Source organism: Mauremys mutica, chromosome 12, assembly GCF_020497125.1.
Source record: "Mauremys mutica isolate MM-2020 ecotype Southern chromosome 12, ASM2049712v1, whole genome shotgun sequence".
NCBI lineage: Eukaryota > Metazoa > Chordata > Testudines > Geoemydidae > Mauremys > Mauremys mutica.
The window spans coordinates 35,215,300-35,228,417 of record NC_059083.1 but is presented as its reverse complement, the minus strand read 5'-3'; the positions used below and the strand labels follow the sequence as shown (position 1 = coordinate 35,228,417).

The following is a 13,118-nucleotide window of genomic DNA, read 5'->3' as shown; positions in this document are numbered from 1 at the left end:
ATGTATAAAGTGCTTTCTCACTTCTAGACAGCCACAGTATAAGTGGGTTTGGGGTGTATTTTTCAAGCACACCTTGTGTGTAAGGTGAGCACCCTGCAAGATAAGAATTGCTTCCCAGAAGGAGGGTATGGATGTTTCCTTTTCATAGCGCACTGTTTTGTCTTTAGGCAATAATTTTCGCTACATTTGATTATTTGGTGTCTTAAGCATGTGAAATATTGAATCTTAATTGTCCAACAATTGGCTCTAGCAATAGGGCTGTCTCATGAAAACCTTGGTGAAAGAACACCAGATATGGCCCACCCACCCTACCCTTATTCCTGGTGAGGCCCAGCAAATTTCATGGCAATGTTAGTAAGCAGGTCAGTTTGAGAGAACTTACAAAAACAGCCTAATGAATAGTAAGCTTGTCTCAGCTATACACTGAGCATGTCCATTCCCAGCTCTCTGCCTCAGTTTCTCTCATGTGTGACTGTGACATGGACTGAACACACCCCTCTTCAGCTTCCCACCCTGTGTCAGCACTGTGTGCCTGTGCCATGCACTGAACCTACCAATTCTCACCTCCCCCCTCTGTCCCATGCTCTGTGCCTGGCCGTGCACCAAACTTGTCTTTTATTAGCTCCATGCCCCATCTCAGTGCTGTGTGCCTGTGCCATACGCCGAGGATGAGTGTTCTTATAACAGAATCCCAGTCCTGCTGCCCATGAGCGCTGCTCTCTCTTAAACATTCAGGCTGAAATGTTCCATGCTGGGTGTCTGTCTCTGGCTGAACTTTTTGGAAAGTTTGTCTGAAATGGAACCTGTTGGATGTGTCCTTCATATCAAATTCCCACTTTCCTCTGAGCTGCTTTTTGTTGTTGTTGTCCTGGTGCGTTTTCCAGCAAAGTTCACAGTGATTGGACCCTCTGACCCTGTCACTGCCGTCCTGGGTCAGGAAGCTGTGTTACCCTGTCACCTGTCTCCCCGGATGAGCGCTGCAAACATGGAGGTGAGATGGTTCCGATCTCAGTTTGTATCCATTGTGCACCTGTACCGTGATGGGAAGGATCAGTATGAAAGGCAGATGCCAGAGTATCGGGGAAGGACAGAGCTTTTGAAAGCCGGACTCACAGATGGAAACGTTCCCTTGAGGATTCTCAATATTAGTCGCTCTGATGAAGGACAATACCACTGCTTTTTTCAAGACGATACTTTTTCTGAAGAAACCATATTGGAACTGCGAGTAGCAGGTCAGTAGCTTATGACAGTTTTAGCTTTGTGCAGTTTGCAGGCTTTGTTCTTTCCTATTACAACAACTGTGACTCCCTGCTTGAGATATATTTGACAATAACACAGTGTATCTAACTTTCAGCAAACAGCCACTTTCATACTAGGGAAAATATGCTGGAAACTTTCCCAGCATGTTATTAAAAACATTTTCAAGGATGGCCAAGGCACTTTCTTGCCCAATCTTAATTGACTCCAAAGCGGTCTTTAGTTAAGAGGGACAGGACTTCTGGACACATATGGCCTTCCAGCTGCTCTGGAATCATTTCTAGGCTGTGTGGCTAAGGTGGGGCTGACAGACTTTTATGGCTTTCTCATTGGTTCACTGTTGGTTCTTGCTTTGGGGTGTAGTTAAAATCAAATGCAGCATTCTTATTGCTGAGACCGTGTAATGGTGGTGGTGGGTGTGATGGGTTTTCCCTGGGTGCCACCTGGAAGTGAGGAGCAGCTGAGCCTTCAGTCTCACCAATCTGGGCTCCCTCTTGCACTGGGGCATTGTGACAAGCTGCAAAGCCCTCCACATTTGCACTCACACCAACATCCTCAGGCAGGGACCACACCCATCTCTGTGCATGATGCATCTGGCCAGACACTCATGAACCAAGAATAGTGAGGCTTCAGCCAAAACACCTCCAGTTTCCCAAGGTAGGGCCCTGGAGCTGTTCCATCCTGCCCTGTTTAAAAGTCTGACCAGTAAAGATTATTACAATTACCCAGTTTGCCACTCCCTCGATGTGGAGAGGAATATGTACAAAACTTTCGTTAACTAAGCTGAGATTTTTCCTAAACACTTCATTCAAACCATACTGCTTTAGGAAAAAAATATAAAAAATACATTTATTCTACAGGAAGACAGATTTTAAGTGATTATAAGTGATAGCAAATAGATGAAAATAGATTACTTAGCAAATAAACAAACACACAATCTAAGCATAATATACTACACAGGATTTGAATCAAACAGTGCCTCACCCTGTTAGATAGTACAAGCAATTTGTAAATGTTTCATACACAGGCAGAGTTTCCTTCTTTCCCACCTGGGACCAACACTTCCCCGGTTCAAAGTCTGTGCTCTTCCAGAGGTATATCCAGATGTTGGGTTGTGGGGAAAGTGAGGCCTGTTGGTGATGTCACTTCCCCTTTTTATAGTTTCTTCCATACGTCGGGAACCCCTTTGGGAATCTGGCTTCGAACAGCCAAGTTTGTGGAAAAATACAGGTACCAAAATGAAATTCAGTATCATGTGATCTAGTCAGATGCCCCTGCATGCTTGATGAGTCATGGCAGTCTTTATCCATAGGCTGTCTGAAGTGTCCCCTGGGGAGGACAAGACTTTTCCATGGCCCATTGTTTTTGCTCATAGGCTCATAGCTTCTTCACTGTTGTACCAGAAAGGCTAGTTGTGGGTGTTACCCAGGACAAGCACATTTGAAATACAGATGCATAGAACTCCAGATAAAAAAATGATACATGCATAGGAATAGGATAACCATAATCATCAAATCATAACTCTTCCATTGACACCTTACATGACATATCTTGTATAAAATACAACACAATTATATCTTAATCATATTACTATGGTGAATATGGAGTGCAGAGTGCCACAGTGGGGAAGGAAAATTATGTATTTACCACTCTTAGACAAGATTTAGCATTTCTCTCCTGCTGCTTTGACACTGCAACCATGAAGCCAGTTAGACTTTTTAAAAAATAAATATATCTATCCAATGCATTAATGATCAGATTTTCAAAAGTTCAGATTCTATTCAGGTATCTACATTGTCATATCTCCAAAGGTGCTCAGCACTCAGTTGCTCCTGTGTTGAGATAAAAATATCTCCCACTGACTGAGTGAAATTATTTTAAATATTTGTTTATGTTTTTGTGTCCATGAGTATTGGAATTTCAGACATTCCAGTATTCATGTATACCTTCTGCCTGACAACTCCCATGAATAAGTGCTTTCTACAATGAGTAAGGGATTCACAAACTGTCCCTCATCCCTTCTGCTTTATGAATTAATTCATGGAATTGACATCTTTATGTATTTTCCCCTTAGGTCTGGGCTCTGCTCCTCTCATCTCTGTTGAGGGTCACCAGGATGGAGGGATCCGGGTGGTTTGTCGATCAGCTGGTTGGTACCCAGAGCCTGAGGTGCTGTGGAAAGACCTCAATGGACAACATTTACCATCACTCTCTGAAACAAAATCGAGAGGGGATAACAACCTGTTTGAAACAGAAACTGTGATCATTGTAACAGAACAGTCAAACCAAAAATTGTCTTGTTGCATCAGGAACACCGTTTTCAATCAAGAAAAGGAATCAGCAGTTCATATAGCAGGTCAGTTATCATCCAGATCCCACACTGAACTTACCACCACCAGAAACAAAACAAAATATAGGAAAGGAAGAACTGAAACGTCTGCGGTGGATATTTCATAATCCACATACAAACACAGAAGATGAGAGGCTGGTATCTTTACAGGGTCACAGCTTAGGCAATTTGGTTCCCGTCATTGTGAGTATTCAGTCTATCAAAGTTTTGGGCTTCATGTAAATTTAATCTTAAATCTGACTTTCCTAATATTCCAGCATGCACACACGCATGTACAGACACAAACTTCCAACCTTTTGAGAAGAAACTTTCACAGAATCATAGAATATCAGGGTTGGAAGGGACCTCAGGAGGTCATCTAGTCCAACTCCCTGCTCAAAGCAGGACCAATTTCCAACTAAATCATCCCAGCCAGGGCTTTGTCAAGCCTGACTTTAAAAACCTCTAAGGAAGAAGATTCCACCACCTCCCTAGGTAACCCATTCCAGTGCTTCACCACTCTCTGAGTGAAAAAGTTTTTCCTAATATTCAACCTAAACCTCCCCCACTGCAACTTGAGACGATTACTCCTTGTTCTGTTATCTGCTACCACTGAGAACAGTCTAGATCCATCCTCTTTGGAACCCCCTTTCAGGTAGTTGAAAGCAGTTATCAAATCCCCTCTCATTCTTCTCTTCCGCAGACTAAACAATCCCAGTTCCCTCAGCCTCTCCTCATAAGTCATGTGCTCCAGCCCCCTAATCATTTTTGTTGCCCTCCGCTGGACTCTTTCCAATTTTTCCACATCCTTCTTGTAATGTGGGGCCCAAAACTGGACACAGTACTCCAGATGAAGCCTCACCAATGTCGAATAGAGGGGAATGATCACATCCCTCAATCTGGTTGCAATGCCCCTAATTATACAGCCCAAAATGGCGTTAGCCTTCTTGGCAACAAGGGCATACTGTTGACTCATATCCAGCTTCTTGTCCACTGTAACCCCTAGGTCCTTTTCTGCAGAACTGCTGCCTAGCCACTCGGTCCCTAGTCTGTAACAGTGAATGGGATTCTTCTGTCCTAAGTGCAGGACTCTGCACTTGTCCTTGTTGAACCTCATCATATTTCTTTTGGCCCAATCCTCTAATTTGTCTAGGTCTCTCTGTATCCTATCCCTACCCTCCAGCGTATCTACCACTCCTCCCAGTTTAGTGTCATCTGCAAACTTGCAGAGAGTGCAGTTCACGCCATCCTCCAGGTCATTAATGAAGATATTGAACAAAACCGGCCCCAGGACCGACCCTTGGGGCACTCCACTTGAAACTGGCTGCCAACTAGACATGGAGCCGCTGATCACTACTTATTGAGCCCAACGATCTAGCCAGCTTTCTATCCATCTTATAGTCCAATCATCCAGCCCATACTTCTTTAATTTGCTGGCAAGAATACTGTGGGAGACCGTATCAAAAGCTTTGCTAAAGTCAAGGAATAACACATCCACTGCTTTCCCCTCATCCACAGACCCAGTTATCTCCTCATAGAAGGCAACTAGGTTAGTCAGGCATGATTTGCCCTTGGTGAATCCATGCTGACTGTTCCTGATCACTTTCCTCTCCTCTAAGTGCTTCACAATTGATTCCTTGAGGACCTGCTGCATGATTTTTCCAGGGACTGAGGTGAGGCTGACTGACCTGTAGTTCCCCAGATCCTCCTTCTTCCCTTTTTTAAAGATGGGCACTACAGTAGCCTTTTTCCAGTCATCCGGGACCTTCCCTGTTCGCCATGAGTTTTCAAAGATAAAGGCCAATGGCTCTGCAGTCACATCCACCAACTCCTTTGCACCCTTGGATGCAGCACATCCGGCCCCATGGACTTGTGCTCATCCAGGTTTTCTAAATAGTCCTGAACCACTTCTTTCTCCACAGAGGGCTGGTCACCTTCTCCCCATACTGTGCTGCCCAGTGCATTAGTCTGGGAGCTGATCTTGTTTGTGAAGACAGAGGCAAAAAAATCATTGAGTACATTAGCTTTTTCCGCATCCTCTGTAACTAGGTTGCCTCCCTCATTTAGTAAGGGGCCCACACTTTCCTTGACTTTCTTCTTGTTGCTAACATACTTGAAGAAACCCTTCTTGTTACTCTTAACATCTCTTGCTAGCTGCAACTCCAAGTGTTATTTGGCCTTCCTGATTTCACTCCTGCATGCCTGAGCAATATTTTTATACTCCTCCCTGGTCATTTGTTCAATCTTCCACTTCTTGTAAGCTTCTTTTTTGCATTTAAGATCAGCAAGGATTTCACTGTTAAGCCAAGCTGGTCACCTGCCATATTTACTATTCTTCCTACACATCTGGATGGTTTTTTCCTGCAACCTCAATAAGGATTCTTTAAAATACAGCCAGCTCTCCTGGACTTTTCCCCCTCATGTTATTTTCCCAGGGGATCCTCCCCATCAGCTCCCTGAGGGAGTCAAAGTCTGCTTTTCTGAAGTCCAGGGTCCGTATTCTGCTGCTCTCCTTTTTTCCCTGTGTCAGGATCCTGAACTCGACCATCTCATGGTCACTGCCTCCCAGGTTCCCATCCACTTTTGCTTCCCCTACTAACTCTTCTCTGTTTAGTATCAGAGGGGTAGCCGTGTTAGTCTGGTTCTGTAGAAGCAGCAAAGAATCCTGTGGCACCTTATAGACTAACAGACGTTTTGCAGCATGAGCTTTCGTGGGTGAATACCCACTTCTTCGGATGCAAGCAGTGGAAATTTCCAGGGGCAGGTGTGTATATATAAGCAAGCAAGAAGCAAGCTAGAGATAACGAGGTTAGATCAATCAGGGAGGATGAGGCCCTGTTCCAGCAGAGGTGTGAAAACCAAGGGAGGAGAAACTGGTTCTGTAATTGGCAAGCCATTCACAGTCTTTGTTTAGTCCTAAACTGATGGTGTTAAATTTGCAGATGAACTGGAGCTCAGCAGTTTCTCTTTGAAGTCTGGTCCTAAAGTTTTTTTGCTGTAGGAAGGCCACCTTAAAATCTGCTATTGTGTGGCCAGGGAGGTTGAAGTGTTCTCCTACAGGTTTTTGTATATTGCCATTCCTAATGTCTGATTTGTGTCCATTTATCCTTTTCCTTAGAGACTGTCCAGTTTGGCCGATGTGCATAGCAGAGGGGCATTGCTGGCATATGATGGCATATATTACATTGGTGGACGTGCAGGTGAATGAACCGGTGATGGTGTGGCTGATCTGGTTAGGTCCTGTGATGGTGTTGCTGGTGTAGATATGTGGGCAGAGTTGGCATCGAGGTTTGTTGCATGGATTGGTTCCTGAGCTAGAGTTACTATGGTGCGGTGTGCAGTTGTTGGTGAGAATATGCTTCAGGTTGGCAGGTTGTCTGTGGGCGAGGACTGGCCTGCCACCCAAGGCCTGTGAAAGTGTGGGATCATTGTCCAGGTTGGGTTGTAGATCCCTGATGATGCGTTGGAGGGGTTTGAGCTGGGGACTGTATGTGATGGCCAGTGGAGTCCTGTTGGTTTCTTTCTTGGGTTTGTCTTGCAGTAGGAGGCTTCTGGGTACACATCTGGCTCTGTTGATCTGTTTCCTTATTTCCTCGTGTGGGTACTGTAGTCTTGAGAATGCTTGGTGGAGATTTTCTAGGTGTTGGTCTCTGTCTGCGGGGTTAGAGCAGATACGGTTGTACCTCAGTGCTTGGCTGTAGACAATGGATCTTGTGGTGTGCCCGGGATGGAAGCTGGAGGCATGAAGGTAGGCATAGCGGTCGGTAGGTTTTCGGTATAGGGTGGTGTTAATGTGACCACCACTTATTTGCACCGTGGTGTCTAGGAAGTGGACCTCCCATGTAGATAGGTCCAGGCTGAGGTTGATGGTGGGGTGGAAGCTGTTGAAATCATGGTGGAATTTTTCCAGAGTCTCCTTCCCATGGGTCCAGATGATGAAGATGTCATCAATGTAGCGTAGGTAGAGAAGGGGCGTGAGTGGACGGGAGCTGAGGAAGTGTTGTTCCAGGTCGTCCATAAAAATATTGGCATATTGTGGGGCCATGCGGGTGCCCATAGTGGTGCCACTGATCTGGAGATATATATTGTCATTAAATTTGAAATAGTTGTGTTTGAGTATAAAGGCACAGAGCTCAGCAACCAGTTGTGCTGTGGCATCATCAGGGATACTGTTCCTGACAGCTTGTATTCCATCAGTGTGTGGGATGTTTGTGTAGAGAGCCTCTACATCCATGGTGGCTAGGATGGTGTTTTCTGGAAGGTCACCAATGCATTGTAGTTTCCTCAGGAAATCAGTGGTGTCACGGAGATAGCTGGGAGTGCTGAGGGTCATAGGGTCTGAGTAGAGAGTCCACATATCCAGACAGTCCTTCAGTGAGAGTTCCAATGCCAGAGATGATGGGGCGTCCAGGATTTCCGGGTTTGTGGATCTTGGGTAGTAGATAGAATAACCCTGGTCGGGGTTCTAAGGGTATGTTGATTTGTTCCGGTGTTAGTGTAGGGAATGTCCTGAGTAGATGGTGCAGTTTCTTAGTGTATTCCTCAGTGGGATCTGAGGGAAGAAGCCTGTAAAATTTGGTATTGGAGAGTTGTCTGGCGGCCTCCTTTTGGTAGTCAGACCTGTTCATGACGACAACAGCACCTCCTTTATCAGCCTCTTTGATTATAATGTCAGGATGGTTTCTGAGGCTGTGGATGGCATTGTGTTCTGCACGACTTAGGTTGTGAGGCAAGCGATGTTGTTTTTCCACAATTTCTGCCTGTGCACGTCGGCGGAAGCATTCAATGTATAGGTCCAGACTGTCATTTCGACCCTCAGGAGGAGTCCATGTGGAGTTCTTCTTCTTGTGCTGTTGGTGGGAGGGTAACTGTGTATCAGTGCGCTGTTCAGTGTTGTCCTGGAAGTATTCTTTGAGTCGGAGACGGCGAAAGTAGGCTTCCAGATCGCCACAGAACTGTATCATGTTGGTGGGGGTGGCAGGGCAGAAAGAGAGTCCCCGAGATAGGACAGACTGTTCTTCTGGGCTGAGTGTGTGGCTGGATAGATTGACGATATTGCTGGGTGGGTTAGGGGTATCACGGTTGTGGCCCCATGTGGCAGGTAGGAGTTTAGACAGCTTACAGTCCTTTTTCCTTTTTAGAGAGGTGAAGTGGGTAATGTAGATCTCCTGTCTTATTTTAGTGAAGTCCGTTTGTATGGAAGTTTGGTTATTGATAAGAGTCTCTAGGTTGGAGAGCTCTTTCTTGATGTTTTCCTGTTTGCTGTATAGGATGCTGATCAGGTGGTTCCTCAGTTTCTTAGATAGAGTACGGCATAATCTCTCACTGTGGTCTGTGTAGTATGTAGATAGCAGTGGATTTTTTACCTTTAGTCCATTAGGTATGATGTCCATCCGTTTACATTTGGAAAGGAAGATGATATCCGTCTGTATTTGTGCAAGTTTCTTCATGAGGTTGATGGATTTCCACTCCATACGGCTAAATGCAGTGCCTTGCATGGTGTCAAGTATCAGAGGGGTAGCCGTGTTAGTAGCTAACAGAGAAGGGGGTAGCTTCTCTGTTTGTGAGCAGCAGGTCAAGAAGAGCTCCGTCCCTAATTGGTTCCTCCAGCACTTGGACCAGGAAATTGTCCTCTACACTTTCCAAAAACTTCCTGGATTGTCTGTGCACCGCTGTATTGCTCTCCCAGTAGATATCAGGGTGATTAAAGTCTCCCATGAGAACCAGGGCCTGCGATCTAGTAACTTCTGCTAGTTGACGGAAGAAAGCCTCGTCCACCTCATCCCCCTGGTCCGGTGGTCTATAGCAGACTCCCACCACGACATCACCGTTGTTGCTCACACTTCTAAACTTAATCCAGAGACTCTCAGGTTTTTCTGCAGCTTCATACCGGAGCTCTGAGCAGTCATATTGCTCTCTTACATACAATGCAACTTCCCCTCCTTTTCTGCCCTGCCTGTCCTTCCTGAACAGTTTATATCCATCCATGACAGTACTACAGTCATGTGAGCTATCCCTCCAAGTCTCTGTTATTCCAATCACATCATAGTTCCTTGACTGTGCCAGGACTTCCAGTTCTCCCTGCTTGTTTCCCAGGCTTTTTGCATTTGTGTATAGGCACTTAAGATAACTCGCTGATTGTCCCGCTTTCTTGGTCTGAGACAGGAGTCCTCCCCTCTTGCAGTCTCCTGCTCGTGCTTCCTCCCGGTATCCCATTTCCCCACTTACCTCAGGGCTTTGGTCTCCTTCCCCCGGTGAACCTAGTTTAAAGCCCTCCTCACTAGGTTAGCCAGCCTGCTTGTGAAGATGCTCTTCCCTCTCTTCGTTAGGTGGAGCCCATCTCTGCCTAGCACTCCTCCTTCTTGGAACACCATCCCATGGTCGAAGAATCCAAAGCCTTTTTTCCAACACCACCTGCGTAGCCATTCGTTGACTTCCACAATTCGATGATCCCTACCCAGGCCTTTTCCTTGCACGGGGAGGATGGACGAGAACACCACTTGCGCCTCAAACTCCTTTATCCTTCTTCCCAGAGCCACGTAGTCTGCAGTGATCTGCTCAAGGTCATTCTTGGCAGTATCATTGTTGCCCATGTGGAAAAGCAGGAAGGGGTAGCGATCCAAGGGCTTGATGAGTCTCGGCAGTCTCTCTGTCACATTGTGAATCCTAGCTCCTGGCAAGCAGCACACTTCTCGGTTTTCTCGGTCGGGGCGGCAGATAGATGACTCAGTCCCCCTGAGGAGGGAGTCCCCAACCACCACCCCCCTCCTCCTCCTCTTGGGAGTGGTGGTTGTGGAACCCCCATCCCTAGGACATTGCATCTCGTGCCTTCCAATCGGTGGAGTCTCCTTCTGCTGCCCTTCTCTCAGATGTATCATCTAGTCCACTCTCCGCATTCGTACCTGTGGAAAGAACATGAAAACAGTTGCTCACCTGTATCTCCATTGCTGGTACATGGACGCTCCTCTTTCTTCTGGAGGTCACATGCTGCCAAATTTCTTCACCATTCCTCTCTCCCCTCTGCACAGCCTGCTCCAATTTTTCAGGACGTTGTCCCCATAGAAGCATATCCTGTCTGTCCAGGAAATCTTCATTTTCTCTTATGCAACGCAGGGTTGATACTTGTTGCTCCAGACCTTGAACCTTCTCTTCCAATATGAAGACCAGCTTGCACTTTGTACACACAAAGTCACTTCTGTCCTGTGGAAGAAAGACAAACATGGCGCAACCTGTGCAGGTTACAACAGCTGAATGCTCACCTTCCATAATTTCTTCCTTCTAAGGGCTTCCTCAACTGTTGCAGCAACTCACAGAAGCCCAAGAGATGAAAGCCTCAGTGGGCTCTCCCCAGGCAAACTCCCTCTGTTAGCCTCTGCTGTTCGCCGCTCAGCTGGTTCGCTGCTGACTGCCTTTTTATAGCAGTCAGGCCCACTCAAGGCCCACCTGCAACAAAGCACTCCCAATTCACACTGTTCAAACAAACAATCAGACAATCAAGCACACAGTCCAACTGACAAACTGTCCTCTACAACAGACACTCAGATACTCACCAACACAGCTCCCCTAATGCAGCACTTAGCGTACCTCCTCACGGACAGATCCCAGGCAAACTCCCTCTGTTAGCCTCTGCTGTTCGCCGCTCCGCAGTATGTTCCTGCAACCTTAACTCCACCTTAATTATGTTTTTGATTGTGGTAAATTCTGTACTGTAGTTTCTTTGTGATCTTCTCACTCCTGCAACTTATTGTTCATTACTTGTGTGAAATGTTACCTCAGTCATGTGATGTTCATTCTACTGACTTCCAGTGGGACTTGTACTCCTTAAGTCACTTTGGTCTGGATTCACAAAGGGACTCATTTTACTCTTGTCTACTGTTGCACTGATTAACCATTTAGTTGAACTGATTGGGTGCAGCGGTGGCTCCAGGCACCAGCGCTCCAAGCACATGCCTTCGGAGGCATGCCTGTGAGAGGTCCGCCGGTCTTGTGGATTCAGTGGCAATTTGGCGTTGGGTACGCCGAAGCCGCAGGACCAGCGGACCTCCCGCAGGCATGCCACCGAATCCGTGGGACCGGGGACCTACGGCAGGCATGCCACCAAAGGCAGCCTGCCTGCAGTGCTTGGGGCAGCAAAATAGCTAGAGCTGCCCCTGCTTGGGTGAACACTCATTTAAGTTTCAGAGTGCCTTATATAGATATAGATCCAATCAGTTCCTTATCAACTTCAGCTAAATGGAGGTAGGGCTCTATTAAGCCGATTTATAGATTTAAGGTTTTGTGCATCAATTTATTCAAATTGGAGCAACCCTCATATGTTGTCAACTCTTGAACTAGTTTAAGAATGGCCACATAAGAGGATTGCCCCAGTTTCACTGTATCAAAGAGCACAAATGCTGTGCAGAAAAAGCTTTAGGTACATTTCAAAAATTCCATCCTGGGTGGATGTCTGAATCACTGTGAACACAAGAACAGTAAATGAAGATTAATTAGTTTGCTACAGAATTGTTTGGAGAAATTGTGATTGATTCCTTCAAATATTTGGGGGGTAATAGTGGATTTTTCAAAAATATTCTAATTAATCTGACAATTTCTGAATGTTGCTGAACACTAATGATTAAATTCTTTGCTGGTGTAACTCTATTGAAGTCAATGTGGTTTTATGAGCAGAGAATTTGCCTCTGAATTCTATGGCTGTCTGAACAGCAATGGATCAAATCAGGTCTGTTTTTTCCAGGATAAATCAGTGTTAAATCTGTGTTGATTGGAGCCATTTTAAAAATCAGTTTCTGGTACACTTCTACCCTGATATAACGCGACCCAATATAACACAAATTTGGATATTACATGGTAAAGCAGTGCTCTCGGGGGGGGCTGCGCACTTCGGCGGATCAAAGCAAGTTCGATATAACGCGGTTTCATCTATAACACGGTAAGATTTTTTGGCTCTCGAGGACAGCGTTATATCAGGGTAGAGGTGTATTTTGTGTAGTGTAGACATGGCCATTCGTTCACTCTTATCTCACAGAAATCCTGCTGGGTACTGTTTATGTATTTGTATGGAATAAAAACTTCTGATTTTCATCCCTGCTTCCAAACAAAGGCAATTTCTGGGTTTGGTTTTTTTCAGATCCATTTTTCCCGAGGGTGAATTCCTGGATGGTGGCTCTCAGTGTAATCCTGGTGATTTTGTTTGGTTTCATTGGCCTCGCTGCTTATCTCTTTAAGATGAAAGGTAAATGTGAGTGGGAGAAATATACTGTATATAAAAGTTTTAATCTAATAAACAAGAGGAATTTCTGAATTTAATATTAAAAGAACGTGGGACCTTCTGATTTTGTCCTAAATAAAGAAGAAGAATTCATGTGACTTTATTGATAGAGGGTGGGGGCAGAGGTGTGTGTGTGTGGCGGGGGGTGGGAGTATTGTTAGAGGGTGGTAGCAGAGTTGGCGGTGGGAAAATAGGAGGGAGGAGAGTCTTAGGCTATAGAACTGAACCAAACAATCAGATCATAGCAGATACGTCTGTGTTCTG

General features: G+C 45.6%; 1 protein-coding gene across 1 annotated transcript in view; it reads left to right on the top strand.

The window, feature by feature from the left end:
* LOC123345282 (butyrophilin subfamily 1 member A1-like) overlaps window positions 1-13,118 on the top strand; it is a 55,162-nt gene that overhangs the window by 23,163 nt on the left and 18,881 nt on the right. Inside the window, exons 3-5 of the mRNA XM_044982039.1 lie at window positions 885-1,232; window positions 3,332-3,613; window positions 12,714-12,844. Coding sequence (XP_044837974.1) covers window positions 885-1,232; window positions 3,332-3,613; window positions 12,714-12,844 — 761 coding nt within the window. The remainder of the gene's footprint in view (window positions 1-884; window positions 1,233-3,331; window positions 3,614-12,713; window positions 12,845-13,118) is intronic.